At 37.3% G+C, this 21,306-nt stretch overlaps 2 protein-coding genes across 3 annotated transcripts; both read left to right on the top strand.

Moving 5' to 3' along the window:
• Window positions 1–311: 311 nt before the first annotated feature.
• LOC140935553 (uncharacterized) lies at window positions 312–17,116 on the top strand. Of its 2 annotated transcripts, XM_073385113.1 has the most exons (26): window positions 312–527; window positions 1,097–1,224; window positions 1,372–1,443; window positions 2,065–2,139; window positions 2,299–2,357; window positions 2,548–2,606; window positions 3,458–3,573; window positions 3,799–3,893; window positions 4,166–4,278; window positions 4,756–4,834; window positions 5,141–5,196; window positions 5,516–5,638; window positions 6,314–6,390; window positions 6,985–7,133; window positions 8,675–8,771; window positions 9,499–9,724; window positions 10,516–10,630; window positions 11,067–11,215; window positions 11,792–11,871; window positions 11,955–12,108; window positions 12,699–12,820; window positions 13,381–13,466; window positions 13,874–13,983; window positions 14,687–14,815; window positions 15,891–16,068; window positions 16,615–17,116. In XM_073385113.1, the coding sequence occupies exons 1-26, from the start codon at window positions 447–449 to the stop codon at window positions 16,851–16,853; spliced, it is 2,967 nt and encodes a 988-aa protein (XP_073241214.1). In that variant the 5' UTR covers window positions 312–446; the 3' UTR covers window positions 16,854–17,116. The 2 variants fall into 2 exon arrangements, with proteins under 2 accessions (XP_073241214.1, XP_073241215.1); XM_073385114.1 differs by lacking the exon at window positions 2,065–2,139 and having other exon boundaries at window positions 16,615–17,115.
• An 878-nt stretch (window positions 17,117–17,994) lies between these two features.
• LOC140934026 (uncharacterized) lies at window positions 17,995–20,627 on the top strand. Its single transcript, XM_073383710.1, has 2 exons — window positions 17,995–18,304; window positions 18,400–20,627. Exons 1-2 carry the CDS (start codon window positions 18,121–18,123, stop codon window positions 20,379–20,381), a joined length of 2,166 nt encoding a protein of 721 aa, XP_073239811.1. The 5' UTR covers window positions 17,995–18,120; the 3' UTR covers window positions 20,382–20,627.
• The last annotated feature ends 679 nt before the right edge of the window (window positions 20,628–21,306 follow it).

Below are 21,306 nucleotides of genomic sequence, written 5' to 3'. Positions count from 1 at the left end.
AAATTTTCGCTCTAAAAGGTTTCTTGATTTTGTAGTAGAGTACCAGCAATAGAGGCAAGCCCCTCTTTTAACTTAGTTCAGGCTGTGGAGTGTCCCAAAATCTAGAGTTGTGTAATGATTGGTGAATTATCCGTTCCGTTTCAAAAGACCAAAATTCTCGTCAAGATTCATTGAAGATTGAGCAATTTTACATCCATCACCGGAAACAAGAGAGAATGAGCTAGATCATCCTCTTATCTCTTGCCGGAAATGATATGACAACATATGAAGAATAGAACGACGACCGAGAGAAGCTGGGCCTTGTTGTACCCAGCACTTTCAAAATGGCGGGTTTTTAGCAATACGGAAACCGTTCCGTTCCTTGTTTGCTTCTCGATTTTCTTGTGTAATGTTTGATTTTGTTGTCTGTAATGGGATTCCAGCTCGTATAAAAGTTTCCAAAGAGGATGGAGGGATCTGAACTTCGTCAAATACGCGTTGTAAACAACGACATTTCTTTTGGAAAAACCCAGCAAGATGAAGAGACGGTACACAAAACTAATTAAAGCTTGTCAAGTTTGCTTTCAAATGTGACAGGCTTAAAATTATAAACACCTTTCGTGCTTTTGAGAACCAGTACTAGTGTCTTTCGAGATCAAACTTCAAAAAATATTTTGCAGTTAATTTAAAAACTGTTGCACTGGCTACCTGCGGGTTTAATAATAGGTTTAATACCACAGTGGATGGATGACTTCTTGCTTTTTTGTTGTTTTTTTTCAGCATTTTGTGTTCGATGTTTTTATATGAAGTGTGTGTTGTTAGCCATGGGGTGGTTTTGTAACTGTACTTGTGTTAAGTTGGGGAGAGTGAGTTTTGCATTATGAGTAAGGTGAAATGTATGTACTGTTGCTGTGGTTAATTTTTTTTACCTTGATGCAAATGTTTCTTCCTTTGTATTTGGGTATGGTTATGTACATTGTACAGAATAACATGTAATTTAAAATACAGAATAATCAATAAAATAGAAACACATGATAGAGTTGTGTATAGGTATCTTTGATCTGTTTACCACTCAATTATTTGCTGAAGTTCCTTATTCTTGTATTATTGTCAACAGCTGCAGTTACATGACTTGCACTATACAGGGGATTCGACCTTCCTTCCAGGACCCTGTCAGCACAACAAAAAATTTGCCTGTGTTTTTCTTCCGTGTGCTGTGCCACTGTTTTACATTGGAGGAGAATTGTATGTATATTTATCTAGATATTTTGACACTAGTACTAAGTCCCAAGGAGGGGGGGGGGTAACCCCCATAAGCTTTATATTAAAAATGTCTTCTTAGCACATTAGTTTATAAGATAGGTTTTGAAATGTTATTCTTGTTGTTTACAGGTTGTTTGCATCAGCAGTTTTTTGTCTTCTGATAACATATCTCGTAGACAACACCTCGAAGAGTAAACAAAGGTACATGATATATAAGAACAGCAGAACTTTTTTTACGGTTATATTCACTTGTCTTACAAGGCACATTATGCTTGATTATCCATGTTTAATACAAATTATGTGATAAAAAAGAAACCAATTAGACTAGAGTAGCATGCAAGTACACTAAATATAATAATTATTATTATTAACTAAAGAGTTGCTTTATCGTGTCACAATGATTTTTAGAGTAAACAAAGACTCAATTCCAACGATAGAAAAACTTACCCTCATTATACACAAGCTTTCGATTCGATCGCAGAATAATTATGCATGCTAATAATCATTCACTAATAAATTAAATATTCAGATCAAATTTGTTTTTGTATTTTACTGTACGTTTAAAATTGGCCTTGTTTTTAAAAAGCCAACTATAGTTGTCTCCTGCCAGCTGGGGTTTTTATCCTGTTATGTTTTGATTAATATTTTGTATCACCTGTCTCAAACTATTTAAGTGAAGAGCCTGAAGGCAAAGCTCTTTTTTTACATTTCAAACAAAGCCATAGTCCTGTTTACTTTAAGCTCAATTTTTACTGTCTATTGTAATTTAGGTAAAAAAAAAAATCATGAAAATTTATAATTATATTGCCTTTTTATTTTCAGTTCTCTGGTTGCCTATGTTCTTTCAGTGCTAATTTTCCAGTTAACGTCTGTGTATTGTCTTGTTCCATTTCTTTGGTAAGTTTGATAGCCACTTGTACAGGTTGCCAGTATTTAGTCTTGCATGCATGCAAAAAGTTTTGTACAGAATGATTCATTTAAAAATTGTTTGTGTTACATAAAATTAAACAAAAAAATCAGAAATTATTAAATATTATTTTCTCTGGTTTGTCTCAGGAAATCGGTGTTTAATCTGGGTCTCATATTTATTTACAATGTATTTATTGTGCTGTCAGGTAAGATTGAATTTTCTTTTTTATGAACTTTTGCAGATTTATTTATTTTTAAGTAATTACACTGTATTAATACACTCTCTTTATAAACATGACATAATATTGCCTCCAGTTGAACATTAAGAAATCTAATCATAGAAGAGTATGACTGCTTAATTTTTAAAGACTACAACCACATTATACTGTCTTATAGGTGGGGTTGGTTTTCTTCAGTTCAAGCAATTACAGAGTGAAGAGCCTGAATTTGTTAAGGTATAAGAGCAAATTCTTTTGGAGTATGTAATGTGAAGTATGGAGTATACATATGTACCATGTGGCACAAGATTTGCGGGTTCTAATTTTTGTGATTTTTCCAGCAATCCGCAAAAATAAGTTCCTGCAAATAACAATTACCGCAAACATTTTTCACTCAAAAATTTACTCCAGAGTAAATATTCTCTAACTTGAATTCGCTACACAAAAATACAGTACTAAGAAATTGTGTCTGTTCAATTACAACTTTTACTTGCCTCTTTCATTCAGAAAGAAGACGGTATACAATGAATGACTGGTTTTACATAGGGTACGCATGCCGTAGTACTATTTCTATTGTACGTACGCAACAAAAACAAAAATATTATCAATGCTGGGTACTGGGTACTTTCTGAATATCGCAAAAATTAATTCCCATCGCGAAAAACCAATCTGTCCTAATCTCAAAAATTAGTTCCCGCAAAAAACAAAAAAATCGCCAATCCACAAGAATAAACTCCCACAAAAATTTCATGGCATACGGTATAGGCAGACACCCACAGGACACCTCTGCTGGTTTAAGCCATTTGTCCACTAAATACAGGGTGTCTGCTTAATACTGGTTTTGCTGTAAAAAGGTATAAATCAATTTATCTGTGAGATCTAAGGTTTTAATTTTCTAGATCCATATTGCAAAACATAAAAGGAACCTATTCTACAGAAACAGGGGCAAACTACTTGTTCTCTCAAGACATTTTGACATCATTTTGTATTTTTCACATCACCAACACTTCCCTGGTCATGTAACAGTCGACTGATCAACACTGTCAAATTCTTATTTATATGTACACTGTTATTTTCTTTTCATTCAGAACATGGAATATGTCCTATATATTAGTTATCCAATCGTTGGCCAGTTGACCTTGACTGCAGTGGCAGGAAATGTTTTCAGCTGGGCTGTGTCTCCTTTCTTTTGTATTTTATTTGGGTATGTACCAGTCTAAATTATATGTAAAACGAAGTATAATTATCACATATAGTGCTGTTTAGATGAACAGGAAGGAATTTTTATCTGAAGTGATTTTAAAGTACTTCTAAAAGCAAAGAAAATTAAAAGTCAAGCTAGTTGGAAACTTTTTGGAATGATCAAAACGTATTTGAATCACAACCTACATTCAATAATATGCATTTTTTTTTTTTTTTAATTTTTCAGATTTCTTTTTCTTCAAATCTTTTATCCACCAAGTAAATCATCCTTTTCCTACCAGAGATTTGTTCATAGAGCAGGGGAAGAAAGACCTCCTGAAAGTAAGGATAATGATTGATTAAATTTGCACACATCACATGCTGACGTCATTATTCTCTAAATATATCCTGAATACACTCTAAAGAGCCTCAGAGGTTAATAATAAGAAGAATGTCTAATGGGTATTCAAGGAGGGAGTGGCTTCAAGTCCCTTTAAGGAATCAATTAATATCATTGTCTTAATTACCTCGGTCCCATCTTCACAACACTACAGATAAAAGTAAATAATAATGTTCCTCTTACTGACATAGATTTTTACTTTGTTTACTTTTAGGTTTTATTCTCAGCAGTCTCGAAAAGACACTATTACTTTTCAGCCTAATTTCTGTGCCTGGTTCTATGTTTATTGTTATCAATTTTTTGGATCTCATTCATTTTACTACTTGGGTAGGTACTTTGTATGCATAGTTTGCTGATAGTGCTAGAGTTTTAATTGCTTTTCACTACTGCTAGAAATCATTTACTCTTGAATTGGGCCTTTTAATAAGCCTTTGAAAACAGTCAACATTTTGTGATGCCACCAATGGTTGCCCCACAAGTGACATCTGAGGAATGAATGTACAAATTCCTTACTGATGATACCACCAAGGTACAGGTGCTAGGTATAAGTGCTTCTCATTAGATAAAGCAAGTTTTCAACAGTTTAAAACTTAGTAATTAGTATAATTATTATACTAATCAGAACCACTACCCAGATCTGGGTCATGATGTGCCATCAGTATGGAATTTCTTTTGCTGGTTCTTTAGTTATATTTTGTGGGAAAAGTAATGGTGAAGTTGCAATTTGTCGGTTGTTTAATTAGGCTACCTGATTTAAAAATTGTTAAGACTCAATAGTTCACCAGTTATTTGATGTCCTAACAGGTGAAACTACTGTTATGTGGCATTCTTCCTGTCTTTCTTTGTACATGTCTGGACATCAAAGAAGAGATGGAATTCTTAGGTGAGTTCAATATTATTAGTCTCCTGTGTAACCTTCTTTGTGTTTTAAGTTGTGCAAAACTGCAGCTCTTCTTGCTTGGTACAGAGAATTGCTGGGTTACTAGGTGACCTTTATTGCAGACGGAGCAAACAGTGTATAGATGAAGGTGCTTAAGGTTGTTTCTATGTACAGCTAACTAAATGTAAATAAAATTATCATATTTTACTTTTTCTTTTTTGATTAAGGCATTGAAGAATGTTGATCAAAATTTTACAATCACTTTTCAAACAGTTACGATTTGATATTTTTTACTTTGACTTTCCCCAGAATTTTCCAAAGATAATGTAGCTAAAGTAAAATTAGGATGTGGCCTGGGAAGTATGGTAAGAAACAGTCTGTTTGGCTTTTTTAATATACAAACATACTGCATTCAAGTTGAAAACTGAAGTTGCATTATTTTGAATGGAACTTTTGAGTATCTCAGTCTGTTAAACTGATACAGTTTAAACTTGTACCAGTACTGTATATATTCTCTTTTTGCCCTTATATCTGTGTACATGTATAGACATCGTGCAGTGTTTCACCTACTATTCAGTGTTTTTCCTTCATCCCAAGAGCGTAAAATGTTTTATAATCACTGCTGCAGCAGCAATATACCACTCTCACTCAACCTCTTGTGTTGGTCTGTTTCATAACTTTCAGATCCTGTTGAGTGTCATATTAATGTTGTCTGGCTCTGTTGGTGTGCAAACGTTCCCACTTATGATCGGGAACATGACTTGTGGGGTACTTATTTGGATCATAAATAGTCGAGAAAAGTGGAAGGTATGTTCTCCTTTCTGGTAGTTTCAAAACTGTTTTGGTTGTGCACATCATAGGTCAGTAAGAGAAAACAGGCTTCTAGTATTATTGTCTTCATTGTACTATTCTTTTAAGAGAGAAGCAAGTGTTTGACCTGAGAAATACATGGAGCTTCAGATCATAAAATATTATACTCAAAGTATCTTGAGGCCTGTTTATTCGTATATGACTATGTTTGTTCATAGTTTTCACTTCAAGGTCCTTAACATTTCCATGATTATAATACTGCATGAGAAATTTCTGCAATTAGATTGGCTTAGAGGAGTGGTATTTCAGCTTAATTTGAAATACCTACATGTGAAAATTACTTGTAAACCTTTTGCTGGTAGTAGTATAAACAATTAATAGCATGATTTGTAGTGATATTTGGCATAAATACCACTCGTGATATTTCAAAATTGTCTCAAATTTCACTCGCCTAATGGCTCGTGAAATTACGTATAACAATTTTGAAATACCACTCGTGGTATTTATGCCAAAGATCACTACAAATCATGCTATTACCTATACAAATACTCTTCACTGCTGAAGTAACCCAGCTTATAATGCATAGTATGCATTTATTGCATATTATTTATTTTTTTACAAACATTCTGCCAATGGCTGACATTTCCTGACACATGACATTCTGTATTGCAGGTTTACCAGTTTATGCCATATGTAGGGCTCATTATTCTGACCTCCCTTGGACTGTTTACAATGCCATGGTCACTTTTGTATCCTTAATGACCTGCATCATTAAAATCTTTGGTAGATAATAAATTAGACAAAATTCAATTGAATGCTAGTGGTGTTAGTATTTTGCTAAGGGGCCCATGAACTTTTTCATTTAAAATGTGAGGCCTTGGCCTGAAGAGTGATTGAGGCTTGTATATTTTTATGTTTTGTGTCTTTAGTGTTAAATTTTCTGACAAGCAATTTATTTCCCCTCATTCTTAAAGGGAAGTCCTCCTGCTGCCTGCTGGGGCAATCCATTAGTTTTTACAGCTAATAACCTTTGGTTTTTGTTGTTGTTGTTGTTGTTGTTTTTATAGGATCTTTTTCATTTTTGTTTTTTTCCATCTGAACGGCACAGGAAAAACCCATTTTTATTTTGATGGGTGTCTGTTTTAGCGTGCCTATTTTCAGTTTTCCTTTCAAAAAAAATTTACAACAGGCTTTTCAAGTCTCTGTTGACTCTAGTGATCAGGAAATCAGCCTTTCATAGGGCTGCCTGTGCAATCAAGTGGGAAGTGGAGTGTCCAATATTATGTCTTTTTTTTAAATCCTCAGTGCTATCTGTGATTTAAGGCCCTTGACATATACATCAGTCATCCATTCCATTTCTTCTCTCTACCATTGTGGGGAGTAAATGTGCTTCTTTGCTTTGTTAGTTGTCTTTCAGTGTTATGTGTTTTTGTTGCTTCTAGTGGAGCTTATAGTGAATGGTTAAACCCTCTTTTGGTGATTCACTCATCAGGTAAGGCACTCCTCAACCTTATCATAAGATTTTTTGTTGTCTTATTGCTGCGCAGCGACCGAAGGGAGCGAGCAGCAACATAATCAGGATTTAAAGGAAATATATAAGGGGCAACGAATTCTCGAATTCATCACTTTTTACCACAATGCATTGCATTTAACCACATTTTTTACCACAATGCATTGCATTTAACCAGAGTGCATTGCGCCACGAACAACTCAAATAAAAACACGGGGAAGTTCGGTGGGTGAGAGAGTGCATCATTCGCTGCTCAGACTTAGAGTTTTCTTTGTGGCAAATTTCCTACAGCACGGTTAGAAGTCTTACCAAATTTTAAGACACGCAGGAGTCTTTCAGATGAGTACGATGGTTAACTTGGGGATTGGATTTCAGTTCAAGAGCCTTTGACTCATCCAGGTGTTAAACCTGACGAGAAGATGAGCATTTGCTCTTCGACTCCGCAACACGGGGGATATACAAATTCCAGCTTGCTAGAAGGTGATGTGAAAGTGAGAAAATGTCATGCAATGCTATTCTTAAGAAACTGTATGAGCCGAAAATGGATGTGATTTTGACCATTCGCTTCAAAATAACAGCGGAAATCGAGATAACAAAACATATGTTTTGTGTCCTACTTTGCAGACGATGACGTGTATCGGCGTTTTGAAAAGCATAATAAATTATGTTCTTTCATTCATTCATTGCCATGGAATATTCGTTTACATTGTTTTTTCACTGTTAATAGCTCGGTTAATGTCGCTGGCGATCATCTTGCCGGCGGAAGTTTCATGGAAAAGGAATAAAATGAAATACTTTTCCTCACGATTTCGTAATCAGCCTCTGTGGTGTAGTGGTTAGGTGTAGTCGCGTCGAGTCGAAGGTGCCGGGTTCGAGTCCTACCGAATTATTAATTGCTTTTTTTTTCTGTTTTTTGTGTTGTTGTTTTCTATAAATATATAGCTAAATAACTGTTACTTAATAAAGTGCAACAAACAGCAAGAAAAGTATTGTGTTTCCAGAGAAAATATCGTGCACCGCATATTAAATATATGGATAAACAATCTGATTTTCTATTATTTCCTACAATTTACTGTGCGAAAACCAGAGTTGATATCCACTTGATCATTTTCTAAACAACGTTCCCACGAGTTCTTTCTATAGACTGATAGTAATTATTCTAGTACTTTCCAACATGTAAATAGGACATTCAATGTCATTTTTGATTCTTTTAAGTCTCACTGCCTAACTAATGCCAGTATCAACAGAATGTGCCACAGCATTACTATCTTTTAGATACCCTAGTATAATTTTTAAAAAGATAGCACCTTACTGAGAGATTACTGACAAATCACCAACAGTTGGGTAATAGCTAAGAAATGCAATAAGGGAGGATCGAAGCTCAGTAGATGACTGACCGTTCACCAACTTAGAATGAAAATGATGTGTGTGTTGGCTGGCCAACTGTTGTTCAACTGTCAGTGAACTGTCAGTAGACAGTCAGTTGTGTGGCATTGCTCTTCACAATTATCTCTTAATTGCAGGTTTTGTATTGTCTGAAAATATTCTTGCAACAGAGAAGCTCTATCCGAGTTACTTTTTATTGGGAACTATGCTTTTTGCTGGTTACATCTCTGAAAGGTACTGCACATTGTATGACTGTAAAATACTCTGATTGTCTTTAGGTCTGAGAACAAGTATGTGTGTTTGCATAAAAAATGAAAAAGATTCTTGCTCCTCTTATGGAAGATTGCCGTGACTTTAAGGAGCGATTGATTTGTAAACTGTGCCAAACATGTAAGGGAAGCTAAATCTGGATGATTCATGGGTGGGAAGGTGGGGGAAAGTTAACACCTTCAGTAGTAAAGGACACTGGGGTTCTTCCTGAAAAAAAAAAAAACAATCTTATTATTGGTAGATGGACATTATAAACCAACCTACATGTTTACATAGCTGTCACAAAGCTTTTACTGCTGTAAGAGAAAGGGAGAGAGACATTCATTTTGCAGTGGGTGTAATTAGCAGGTGCCCAGGTGTGTTTTCAAAGGTTCTTTAGCATAAACCCTGTCTTCTTATCATATCACATTCAGTTACGTCTGCATCATTATGTGTAAAGTAATATAGTTTATCGCAAGTATGATTGCAGACCAGATTAGATGACACAAAGTTGTGCTACCCGTATTAATCATAACTATAACAAATTTGCATGTGCGTGTGTGCTGTGCAATATTACTTAGGCATGACGCACACTGTTCCATGGCGCTGTCTTGTTAATGCTGAAAACAGGGCTGCTGATAGCCAATCAGATTTGAGAATTTTTTAAAGTTATGATCAAACCCAGTATACATTATAATAATCTAATTTACAGGCTTCACAGTGTTGGCAAGCTGAACTTACAGTCCATGTTACTCTGTATTGCTATCCATGGTTCCAAGGTACCCCTGTGTCTCTCAATGGTCCTTCCCTACTCTCCAGTAGCCGCCTCTGTATTGCTTCCCAGTCTGTTCCTGATTTCACCTTCACTTCTGATGTTTCTCTTTACATTTGCTGTGAGCAAAGTTATTGAGGCACCAAGAGATATGACTTTGAATGAGGTAAATTTTATCCTGTGTCACAGAGTGGTGTTTTACTGATTGACATGAAGCTTTAAGGTGAAGACAGTTTTAAAAGAATGGGATTTATGCCCCTCCCTCCTTCCACCCAAGTTCCACTCCTATCTTCTGTGCTACTAACGATGCCAATGAATTGCACCTTTGCAGTCAACAGTCATTGCTTGGAATCCATTGTACAATTGCTAGAGTTTATGAAAACATTAAGAAAAAAAGCAAAGTAGAAAGGGCTTAACAATAGTTTGGAGTAGTTTTTGTTTTGTTGTTTTGTCTTGCGAGAAAAATGTCTCACATTAATACCATAGCTGTCACTATGATTCCAAGTTGTTAGGTACCGGGGTATATGCAGTTTTATTGATTAGTGCTGCATTGAACAGCTAGGAAATTCTTTTTTGTTCTTTTTTCCTTTTGCTTCCTATATAAGAAGCAGGAGGTCATGCTTAAAGGGAAATCCCCAGCCCCCAGTCCTTAGAGAACTGCCCTATATAAATACATAATATTGGAGGTATATTGAATTAATTATTTCATTCTCTCGTGTTGAAATCAATATTTCACTGCGGGCTTTCAGGATTTATCGCTTCAATACTTGTCCATTTTTACATGTTAATTCTCGATTTCTTGTTCTTGGGAGGAGACAATACCCAGGTTATTTTAATACGTAAAAAATGTGCAATCTATCACACTCTTAGATGAGAAGAAAAAAAATTACAAGTGTCATTATAGTGTGAAGAAGTCGCAATAATTAAGTGTATCATTTTCCTTCTTGTCTCCGCCAGGGCTTAAAGCTCTGCATAGTTTCAGGAATTGCTACAATTTTTGCCTACGATGTCTTAATCCTCCCACTGTGGTTCATGATGACCCATAGAATTCCTTCACTTCCTGATGTATTTGGTAAGTTTTGTTACGGTGCGAAATTGGAAGTTTAAAAACTGTAGGATATAATGATCTAAAAGGAAATAAATTTTGCTCTCGTTTATACCATCATTTGTAGAGACATGTCTGAAAGGAATGGTAAACCATTAAGTTTTGTTCACTAAAATTACAGTTATTTTTTCCTTAAAGTTACCTTTCTGGACTGAACAGCTAAATAAGAGCCATAGTAATTTATTATTTCTATTTTCCTTCTTTTCTTCTTTTACTCTATTTTACGCGCATTTAGGCGATGCCTTTGTCGGTAAAATATTGGGGTTTTGTCCTGAAAACTGTACGCGATACCAAAATCTACAGTTTACATACCCCAAACGAGACGACGAACATTCCCGCAGTAATGTGTGGTGCTCATTATTTTGTTTATCTAACATGAATGTTCTCATGAATTTTCTTTCAGCTGCAGTTCTGTTCATCTGGGGAACTTTGTGCCTCAAACTGTCTCATGTGCACTTCTCACATAATCTTTTCCTAAAGAGACTCAATGTGCTTGTCCTTTGTACCAGTGTTTTGTTGGAGATTCTTCAACCAGACTTAAACATTTACAAGGTGCGTGTACCATTTTCTCTTCTTTAATCGGAAAACCTTCTTCTTTTAATATCAAAAGTTGGTTTGCAAACTAACGTTTACAAGTAGAAGATTATCATCTTAGGTACATGTAAGATCCCTTGATATTTATACAAATTTTGCTGTTAGTGATAAAGAGTATTTCCAATCAACCGATTTTTTGAGGGAGAACAGGGGATAAGAGCCCGGAGAGCATATGGTGCGGGAGGGGTACGGGAGGCTCAAAAGGAATGAGCGGGAGGTTGAAGCTCTAAAAGGGCGGGAGGTGGGAGAAATAGGGGGAAATTGTAAAACAATGCTAAACGTAGGAAGCCAAGAGAAAAAGGGTGGGAGTCGGGAGTGTTTATGGGAGTAGGGAGGCTTAGACCCCCCTGTCCCCTCAAGACGAGCAAAAGGAAAATCGAAGTTAGAGAAGCAACCAGAACAAATACTTTGCAGTTGAAATTATAAAACAACTTTCAAGGGAAAACGTTAGGATGTTGCACTTTTACGTAGTTGGTGAATGCAAAGTGTAAAGTGAGGGAGAATTTTGACTTGTGTATTTGCTTTACTTCTTAGGTGCTGGAAGCACTGTTTGTGTATCTGGTGTGTTTAGTCTATCCTCCAGCATTTACTATTGAAAATACGTTGCTTTCAGAGTAAGTTTTTCTGAATGTTATCATTATGATAAAGCCATTTGTCCTTATTTCATGACTTTTCTTTTTGCTTTGTTTGCTTTTAGATCTATTGTTCTTTCCTGGTTTATTCTCATTGCACTAACAGTGTTGATAGCAGTACTCACAAAGGTGATTACCTTGGAACAGTTGTCTTGGTCACAGAGAGTCGTTGTTGCTTCTGTGATTGGTGTAGTTCCTGGACTCAAAAGTTCTGCGTTGGTGAGTGTAAAAATTCTCATCTTAATCAAGCTTCTACACAACACTTCATTTAAGCGATTTGTTTACATTACTTTGGTTAACAAGTGCTTTACAGATTTAAAGGCACAGAAGACCAAATATCTTCTGTTCAGTGACTCTGTTTTAGGGGTTTGTAGTGACAAGTCATCAGTATGGAATTTCTGCGCTCGTTCCTTAACGTGGGTTTCCATTGTCGCGTAATTTTTCCCTGCGTGCACACGTAAATCTTGCGCGCGTAAATAAAATAGAGACATTTTATGGAAGGTCACGCGTATACGTAAAAGTTGAAGCTCGCTCAACCTTTACGCTTTTGTGTGTGTGGCCTTTCACCCATTGCCTCTATTCATTTTCGCGCGTAAAATCTACGTGCGTTCGCACGGACAAAATTGCTGAACAGTAGAAATCAAACCTTAGACGTATTTCGCAGGAAAGCCAGTGGTGGCGTCGTAAAATATCAGCTGTATTTTTATGCTGTGGTAGACTGGTAGAGAGAGGGTAAACAAAGCTATCGTTAAATACTCCGTGTGGAATCTCGGTGGCTTAGCGTCACTTGTGGTTTGCTTTTTCCTCAGATGGCTCCTGTGTTGCGCCCTCCATTGTTTTGTCTCCTATTTGGGATTTCATCTGCTCTTGTCTTGTATCTATTGATGTCATCTTGGAAGCCGATATCTGGACAGACACTTGTGAATTTCAGGTATTAATGGAAAGTGGAATTTATTCGTTTTTTACTTTGGCGACGGAGTAACCAACTCGACCAATACAACAACAGCTGTTGTCAAGCATTCGCCTTGTTTCCTCAAACAAAAATCTCCTCTAAAATTTCTCTCCCAAGCGACATGTATAGTAACCGTGTAACGTCGTGGAACGCCTGGAAAATTTCGACGGCATTGTTCCCAGTCTTGCGTGTAGACTAAACAACATGGCGTCCGTGGTGGAAAATACCTCTTGAAAACTCCTGAAAATGCCATTTCCGACACTTTAAATTTCAAGATATCCCTAGATGCTTTGGCCCTCAAGAATTTGTGCCTTTGGTACGAGATCCAAAGCCGCCTACTATTCATCATCAGCCTGATACTTAAAAACTTTTTGACAGCCCTGCGTCTAGACTGAGCGCGTGGGTGTCCTGTGGCTCATGCGCGTGTTTATCTTTCTAGTTGTCCTTGTGTTATTTTAGGTCACTTTAGTGTTTTTATTATTATTATTATTATTAATATTATTATTACTATTTCTATTATTATCTTCTTTAACTTACAGTACCTCCTACTTACTACTCGGAGGCTGCTTTGTTGGTTGTGTAATGTCAGAGATGTTAAGTGGTTTCCGCATTCAATCACATAAAGGTACTTGTAAGTGGATATCGTGTACTACCAATTTTGGTTTGATTTTTCATTTCTAGCACTCAAAAGTATCTGAAAGCTCTTTATTACCATTGGGAAACCTTTTAAGCTGTTTACTTAAGAAAATCTCACGATCTTAGACATGGAATTTTGATCAACCTTTTTCCTGAATCCTCTCAAAAGCATTCAAATAGCCCTTGTTAGAATTCCTAGCTTTCTTTTTTCTAAAGGGATTACATTTAAAAGCGTACTTAAGGAAACTATAAGTTAATTGCCTTGATTATAACTGTTTACAAAGCCTTAATCTATAAGACAGTAGGGTGTGCCGTTAAAGGCTAAACTCATCCCACTATTTTTGTCTCCGATTTCCTTCTCATAAATTTGAATATCTGTACTATTTCAATTCACAGGACCTCGCCAACCGTCACCAGTCTCACCGAGCTTGTTATATCAATTGTGTATTCACCTTGTTTTGGGACTGGGTCTTAAGAGAGGCTCCGTAACACAGCAAGAGAGCCTGGTAATTAGCTTAGCCCAGTGAATATCATTGTTAACATTTCGAGGATTTTGCATTTTCCCGTTTTTTGTTTTTTGTTTTTCTTTTTTAACATCAGTTTTCATCATGTCAAAATTCCTGTTTGAATTAGTTCTTCCCGTAAGCCAACATTAACACTTGCTTCTCACTTGGGGCAAAATGTTGGCTTAGGGGAGGGGTAGGTGGGCGGTTTCCCAGAAACGTATAATGCGTTCTTTCAAGTGGAAAGTAGCAGTACGAAGAATTTAGAAGTGTCTTTGTACTAGAAGGGTTTTTCTTTTTTTTTTTTTTTTTTCAAAAATATTCTTTCTGTTTAGTCCGGTTGTTTGATAAACGAGGTCTCCGATTCATACGGGATTTGTCTAGCGGCAGGGTTGCAGGTAAAGATAGTACGATACCACCAGAAATAAGGTTACAGGTACTTTGCAGTAACCTTAACACACGTGTCTTACGTTGACGCAAAACAGAAAAATGCCATGTTTATACGTTGCACTGTACACCCTGTTAATGCTGAGAAACTGCTTTGTTGTCCTGCATTTATTTGGCAGCTTTTATCGCGTGTAATCATGTATCGTCTAGTCCTATGGGGTCAAGTAAAGCATCCAAAGGACAACGTACCTCGCATTTTCTGTGACTAGCTTTCTGAAGTTATTTTTCGACTAAGCATTTTTTTTCCTTATTTGCGTAGGAAGAGAAGAAAGGCAAACTTCCGTCTGGTCTTGTGCTTCAGAGTAGTTCGTTTTTCGCCAATATTTCTTTATCTACTGCATTTCTGTTGGCTTTGCTGTGTTCACCATCAGACTATTGGGAATTGTGGGTAGGTAGTTGGCTTTTGGAGTTTAATAATCTCATATTTAAATACTTCTCTTCACATGGCATGTTACTATTTTACCCTCTTTATGTTCGCACAAGTAAGATATTTTTGCGTTGTGGTCTCTTTGAAGTCAATATATTTTTTTCTTCAAGCTGAAGAAATTTTAGAAAAATGTGAAGCTCTTGATTCACCGTGTAGAGTTTTGAAATTCGCATTCGAGTTTATAACAGTCGGTTCTGACTTTAATAAGTACGAAGCGAAACAAAATTGTTCACTCTGGTTTGTGCATTTGACTAGTAACTTTAGGAGGTCTGGGCTAGACACATCTTTTCAGTTACAAGTGTACCTAACTTTTTTTGGATTAATTTAGGTTTCTAGGAAACTGCCCTCCTACCTCTCCCCTAAGCCATCATTTTGCCTTAAGTGAGAAGTGTCAATGTTAGCTTATGGGAGGTGTAGCTGGGCAGTTTCCGAGAAACCTAAATTGATCCCTTTTTTTAACAAAGTTGAGTTTGCGGAGTCCTAAGAGTACCAGAGTATCTTGGTATTGATGTGTTGCATGTCCTGTTATTTACCTATCTGCTATTATTGTCAGTTTACCTTTGACTCTCTACTTGCGTATTCACCTACCTTCAAGACAGTCATTTGAAGAATTAGAAGCGAAAAAAGCGGGCGAGAACACAAAAGCCAGTCATACTCACCCCTTCTCTTTGGAGCGCAGGTGACTTACTCCCCAGGGCCCAGTTGTTCGAAGGTTGATTAGGGCTTAACCTGGGCCGGTTAAATTTAACTCTGGGGTTAAATTTAACCCTGATTTCTTTTTCTTGTGCTCATAAGCATTTTCTTGGATAATTTTCTCTGTTATTTTTAGAGTTTTCAATCATAAACCTGTAGACAGAAAGAATTAAAACTGAAATGTTTTTTTAGCTTTCAAATCTGAATTCAAATCTCGCACTAACCCTAGGTTATCTTAACCTAGCTTTGAACAACTCGGCCCAGGTTAAAGTCGACAGAAGAAATTATGGTTAATTGTGGATGTCAGAAAAGAACCTTACAAACGTCTTTTTTTTTCTTCTAGGTGAGCTGCGCTGTTTTTTCATTGCTGTTTTTAAGACCCGAAGGAACTCCCTATATTCAAGGTGTCAAGTTACAATTCACTCCGGCCCTACCGGTGGCTATGGCTTTAGCGATCTGTATGTTTCCTAGAACAGTAACGGAGGCGTTACCTGTGCAATTTACTTGGCTGTCCGTTATTGGTAAGACAAACACTACAAAATGTTCATAAAAAGAAACTTAATAATAATAGGGAAGGATTTTCAGTAATAGGTGAACATAATTAGAGGCAAAATTCAGTAAGATCGGTTTTATTTATTTTCCACCTTATCATTGTTTTTACATACCTTTTCGTGATGAAACAGAAAATGCTGGACTGTCACTTCCAGACCAGGCCTGGAGTTACTTGAAAACTGTAAATGTCAGTTCCGGGAGTAACTAAAAGTGCTAAAACATGGTCACATGTTTCGATCAATCACCTGCTTCATTTGTACACTGTAGCTAGGGAAATTGTGATATACAATGAAACCTCCTTAATTCAGGCCCCCAAAATGACAGTTTCCTATGTCGATGTCCTTTTCACTAAGTTGTCAGTATCTTAGAGTTGGCAGTTTTATGAAGCCTGTTATATTTGGAACCACGCCTTCGAAAGTCCCTTCTGATCGCGGACAGTAGTAGTTGTCTTGGTTTGGATATATAAAGCGATTTTCTACAAACACCAGACCTGGTCTTTCTTTCTTTTGATCCAGGTTATGTTTTGGAGATATTGGCCCTTCTTTGTTCCTTGCCGACATATTTAGTCTTGGTTCGAGCACTATGGCAAGACGGCGAGATTTCATTAGTTGAACAGCAGTTGGTAATGTTTACTGCCCCCAGCAACGTCGTACAGCTTATCTACTGCAGCACTCTATCGGCAAGAATCTTAGGTTTCGTAGGAATTGCCACAGTGTATTGGTTATTTAATGATGTAAAGATTACGAAAAAATAAATAGGTTATTATTCAGTTGCTTAAACTTATCGTCTGTTTTGTTTGCATCAACTTTGTTTATTTAGGGTTGAACGCAAGGTCAAACGATAATAACTGAAACTTTTCTAGCTTGCGTATTTCCGAAGTGATAACGTTGTCGTAGACGTTTCCAAAAGAAATGAGCCAATATTTATCTGGTCGAGTGAAAACTAAACAAAATGTTTGTAAACAATATTTTCCACTTTTTCCTGCACCTTCTTGGACCAGTTTTGACTTAATAAAGGTGATCTTTGTGGTAGAGATCAGTTCAGGTCACCGAACAAACTATTACAGAGTCATTTCCGGTACTGGTCACATTTTGCAGATGTCTAATTTCTTTGGGCAGTGCTTGGTATCCTTGTTAGTATGTTCGTTAGTACATGACTAGGAAACGAAGAACACATCCCACTGCTCAAAACCGATGGTAAGAAGAAAATTAATATGCCCGAGTGCTACTAGACAGAAAGAAAAAAAGATGGGGGATCAAGCGGGGCGTTTACAATAGCACGCGAGGAAACTGCATGAGGAGATTACATGAGGCCTGGAATGCTTGGCTGCAAATTAGAGCCCTATCGACTTTCCTGGAATGAAGTGCATGCACAGTCTAAAATGGGAAAGGTGATTTGAGAAAGCAAATTTGATGAATGTTTTTTTTTTACTTATCAACATAATAGGATGAAAAAGGAACCTGTAAAGAATTCAGGCTTGACCGTTCGTTGGGGGCGAGCAGCACACTAATCTTTGGGTTTCCTGTGGTTCCTTGGGTATGCTTTCGCTATTTAGTCGCAACAATCTGGATTTATGTTTGTCAAGATTATTTATGTTTGTCAAGATTATCTAAATTTGACACATTTCACTAAATTTCACACATTGTGGGACGCGAAAACAGTTTCACTCTCGTATGGCTGTAAACTGGCCATACAGACCCAAGTCACAAAGACGACTCCCTGGCAGTCCTTTATCCCACAACTATTAACTGCCAGAATAAAAGGGTCTGTAATAAAGCAAAATGTGTATATCAGTGTATAGTTTTCTAGATGATGTTTTACTGCCAAGCATCTGTTCGCGGTATCATTCTTACAATTTGTAACCTCGAATTTATTTCATTTATTAAAAATTGAAAGTAAGTCTCATGCAATTTAACGCACTGCAATACATGTAGAACGGTTTTCATTGCGCGCGCTTCTTGTGTAATGGCTGTTAATGACGCAGCAGTTTAATTTCCCAATAAAGCAATTATCTGTGACGTATGAATCAGTTTTTTCGATGCGTTTTCCCATGTGAGGTGAGATTACAACTGCGGAGAAAAAGTTTTTCTAAAAAGAGGCGTTTTATCGATAACAGGATGAAGCTCTGGGTGGGCTTAGTTTTCCTTTTTGTGTCATCACAAATGGGAACTTACGCCCGCCCTATTCCAGTACCATTTTATGAAGGTGCGCATTTTTCTATTAGTCCTACATGCTACTTTTTAAAAGTTGCTTCTCGGCTCAACTGTTTAACCGATTTTTTTTTTTCATTTTACGCACAGCTTTGCGTGAGTATCAAAGTTGGGATGATCATCAACTTGGCTCTTGGGCGAGTGAACTGGGTGATGATCGCGAGACCTCATTTGCCAATGACGAAATGACCGCAAACGGCGAGGCACTGCGTGATAGAGACGGTGTATGGTCAAGATTTGCTGAAGGATTTGAAAAATTCTTATTCGGCAAGAATGCTAACCGAGAAGATGTTGATGAGAGTGATCCAGATCAACCTGATGACGAAGACGGCTTCATTGTCGGCGTTGACGACGAAGATGGTAACAAACATTCTCTTGAGGAAGATGACGAAAAAGAGAGTGAAGATGATGAACCGGCGGTCGACGAGGATGCAGAAGGAAGTGAGAAAGACGAAGAGGAAGAGGTGAACGTACCGGTTGAAGAAGGCAAAGAACCAGTTGACGAAGAGGAATACAGTGAAGAAGACGAAGGAGGTAAGGGCAAGGAGCGGGCTGACGAAACTGAAGACACCGAGGAGGTTGGCGAAGAGGAGGACGAAAGTGAAGACGAGGAGGAGGATGGTGAAGAAGACGATGAAGAAAAAAGCAAAGAACAGGTTGATGAAAATGAAGACATCGAAGAGGTTGAAGCGAATGAAGAGTCAGAAGAGGAGAACGAAAATGAAGATGAGGAGAAGGATGGTGAAGAAAGAAACCGTGAAGAGGAAGACGAAGAAAAAGGCAAAGAACATGTTGATGAAAGTGAAGACGCTGAGGAGGCTGAAGAGAATGAAGAGGAGAACGAAAATGAAGATGAGGAGGAGGATGGTGAAGAAGAAAACCATGAAGAGGAAGACGAAGAAAAAGGCAAAGAACATGTTGATGAAAGTGAAGACGCTGAAGAGGTGGAAGAGAATGAAGAGGAGGACGAAAATGAAGATGAGGAGGAGGATGGTGAAGAAGAAGAAGAAGAAGAAGAAGAAGAAGAAGAAGAAGAAGAAGAAGAAGAGGGGGGAGAAAATAACGACAAAGACCAGGAAGAGATCGAAAATGCGAGCGAGGAAGCAGTCGACAAAAGCAAAGGCGAGAAACGGCTTGACGAAAATGAAGAGTGGAAAGAGGATAAAGAAAGTGACGACAAAGAGCAGGATGAAGAAAAAAATAGCGAGGAGGTCGACGAAGATAAAGCCAAGGAACAGGTTGACGAAGGTGAAAGCAACAACGTCGTTGATGAAGCTGAAGGCAGAGAAAAGGCCGACAAAGATAAAGGGCCGAAAGAGGATGGAGAAAATGAAGATGCAGAGCAGGATGGCGAAGAAGAAAACAGCGAACAGGTCAAAGAAGGTGAAGGCGAGGAACAGGTTGACGAAGATGACGTCTACGAAGAAGCCGAGAATGCAAACGATAATGAAGACAATGAAGAGGATAATCCAAATGAAGAAGATCAGGAGCCTGAAGAAGACGAAAAAGAAGGAGTTGATGAAGAAGAAAATCATCAAATTGACGAAGAAGAGGACAATGAAGGAGTTGATGATCCTGATGAAGAACACGATAAAGAAAATGACCAAACTGAGGCAGGAGATGTTGACGGTGATAATGGCAATGTTGCCGAAGACATACTGTGGTATGCACTTGCACAGCGGTACTTGAAGAATTACCCGAATGTGAGTATTGGAAAGCTTTACCGTGAGAGCAAGCTACCTTTTAATGATCACGTCCACGATCATTACTCAAAAGACATGTCACCCGGCAGTAAAGAGTCAGAGCATGGAAGCAACAGTCAGATTTCTGGAGGAGGAAACAAGTATGTAAAGGTTAATAACCTCGGTATGGCACCAAAGCGCTTGGAAGAAAAAAACGTCATCAAAGCGATACCCTTGAGAGATAATGTCGAGGTGGACCATAACGAAGACAATGATGAAATTGATACCAGTCATGAAATGGAAGCAGGTGATCGTGATGATGACACAAAAGAGGGAGAGAGCTCCAATTACAAGGAGTTCAAAGTTATTGTGGCACAGCCTGTTAACTGATGATTAAAACATTTATGGTACAAATAAAACAATGAAAACTGCATTTAATCCGAACAACATTTTATCTGAATACCTTGGTAGCTGACATTTTTTCAAAAAGTACCCGAATTGTGTATCTTAAGTGTATTAAGTTAAACTGAAAACTGCATTCAATCCGAACAGTATTTGGACAGAATACCTAGCTGGCTTACTTTTTTCAAAAATATCTTGTATGCATTTCAAGTGTATTAAAACTCAGAGATTTTACAAAAAGAGTGGTTGAGTAATTCAATACAAATATTTAATTTAACTATAAAAAATGGGAAAAACTTTTGTTAAAAACATTTTCACAAATTTTAAAATTGTTAAAAATATACGACGACGTTTGGATGTTCTCGGACGTTATTGTCAAGTAAAAAATAGAATAAGAATGTTCTATTAATTCAAGAAAAAACATTAGGTCATTAAAAAGAGAAGTAAGAGTAAGCAAGGTAGATTTTTTTTTACTTGACAATGATAAATAACTTTTAGTTAGTGTTCAGCCTCAGACTTCAGTAGCCTCAGGGCTTAGCCCAGAACTCGGAGGGTGGATAGTTCAAGTCTAACCTGGCTAAAGCTCGGAGCTCTGACTCTCCTAAATTTCATTTACTCCCAGAGATGCGAGATAATAAGGTTCTTAATCAAAACCGTTTTTTAGCGCCGCACGTCAACCGAAAGTGGGTTTTTTTCATTATTGGGTAGCTGTTGTGTCCAAATTTTCAGGCAAATCGTCTATATAAGAGTAAGTAAACTTAGCAATAGACCGTTGGTAGGGTTGAGACATATTGAACGGGAAAATTCCTCAGTTTCGGCTGGTTGAAGTGCAGCGCTCAAAAACGTCTTTTGCTTCAGCTTGTTCTTGCCACTAAAAAATCAACCGTGTTCCCAGGGTTCTCTCGTATTTGTC

The sequence above is a fragment of the Porites lutea genome, chromosome 4 (assembly GCF_958299795.1).
Source record: "Porites lutea chromosome 4, jaPorLute2.1, whole genome shotgun sequence".
Lineage (NCBI taxonomy): Eukaryota > Metazoa > Cnidaria > Anthozoa > Scleractinia > Poritidae > Porites > Porites lutea.
The sequence above is the reverse complement of the archived record's forward strand: the minus strand, read 5'-3'. Positions and strand labels throughout refer to the sequence as shown.

Excerpts from the sequence above, each read along its gene's own strand:
- LOC140935553 (XM_073385113.1), top strand. The coding sequence starts at position 447 with ATGGAGGGATCTGAACTTCGTCAAATACGCGTTGTAAACAACGACATT. Across the intron at positions 2,607-3,457 it reads AAGAGCCTGAATTTGTTAAG|AACATGGAATATGTCCTATA; the intron begins GTATAAGAGCAA and ends CTTTTCATTCAG. Across the intron at positions 3,574-3,798 it reads TTCTTTTGTATTTTATTTGG|ATTTCTTTTTCTTCAAATCT; the intron begins GTATGTACCAGT and ends TTAATTTTTCAG.
- LOC140934026 (XM_073383710.1), top strand. The coding sequence starts at position 18,121 with ATGAATCAGTTTTTTCGATGCGTTTTCCCATGTGAGGTGAGATTACAA. Across the intron at positions 18,305-18,399 it reads TCCAGTACCATTTTATGAAG|CTTTGCGTGAGTATCAAAGT; the intron begins GTGCGCATTTTT and ends TTTTACGCACAG.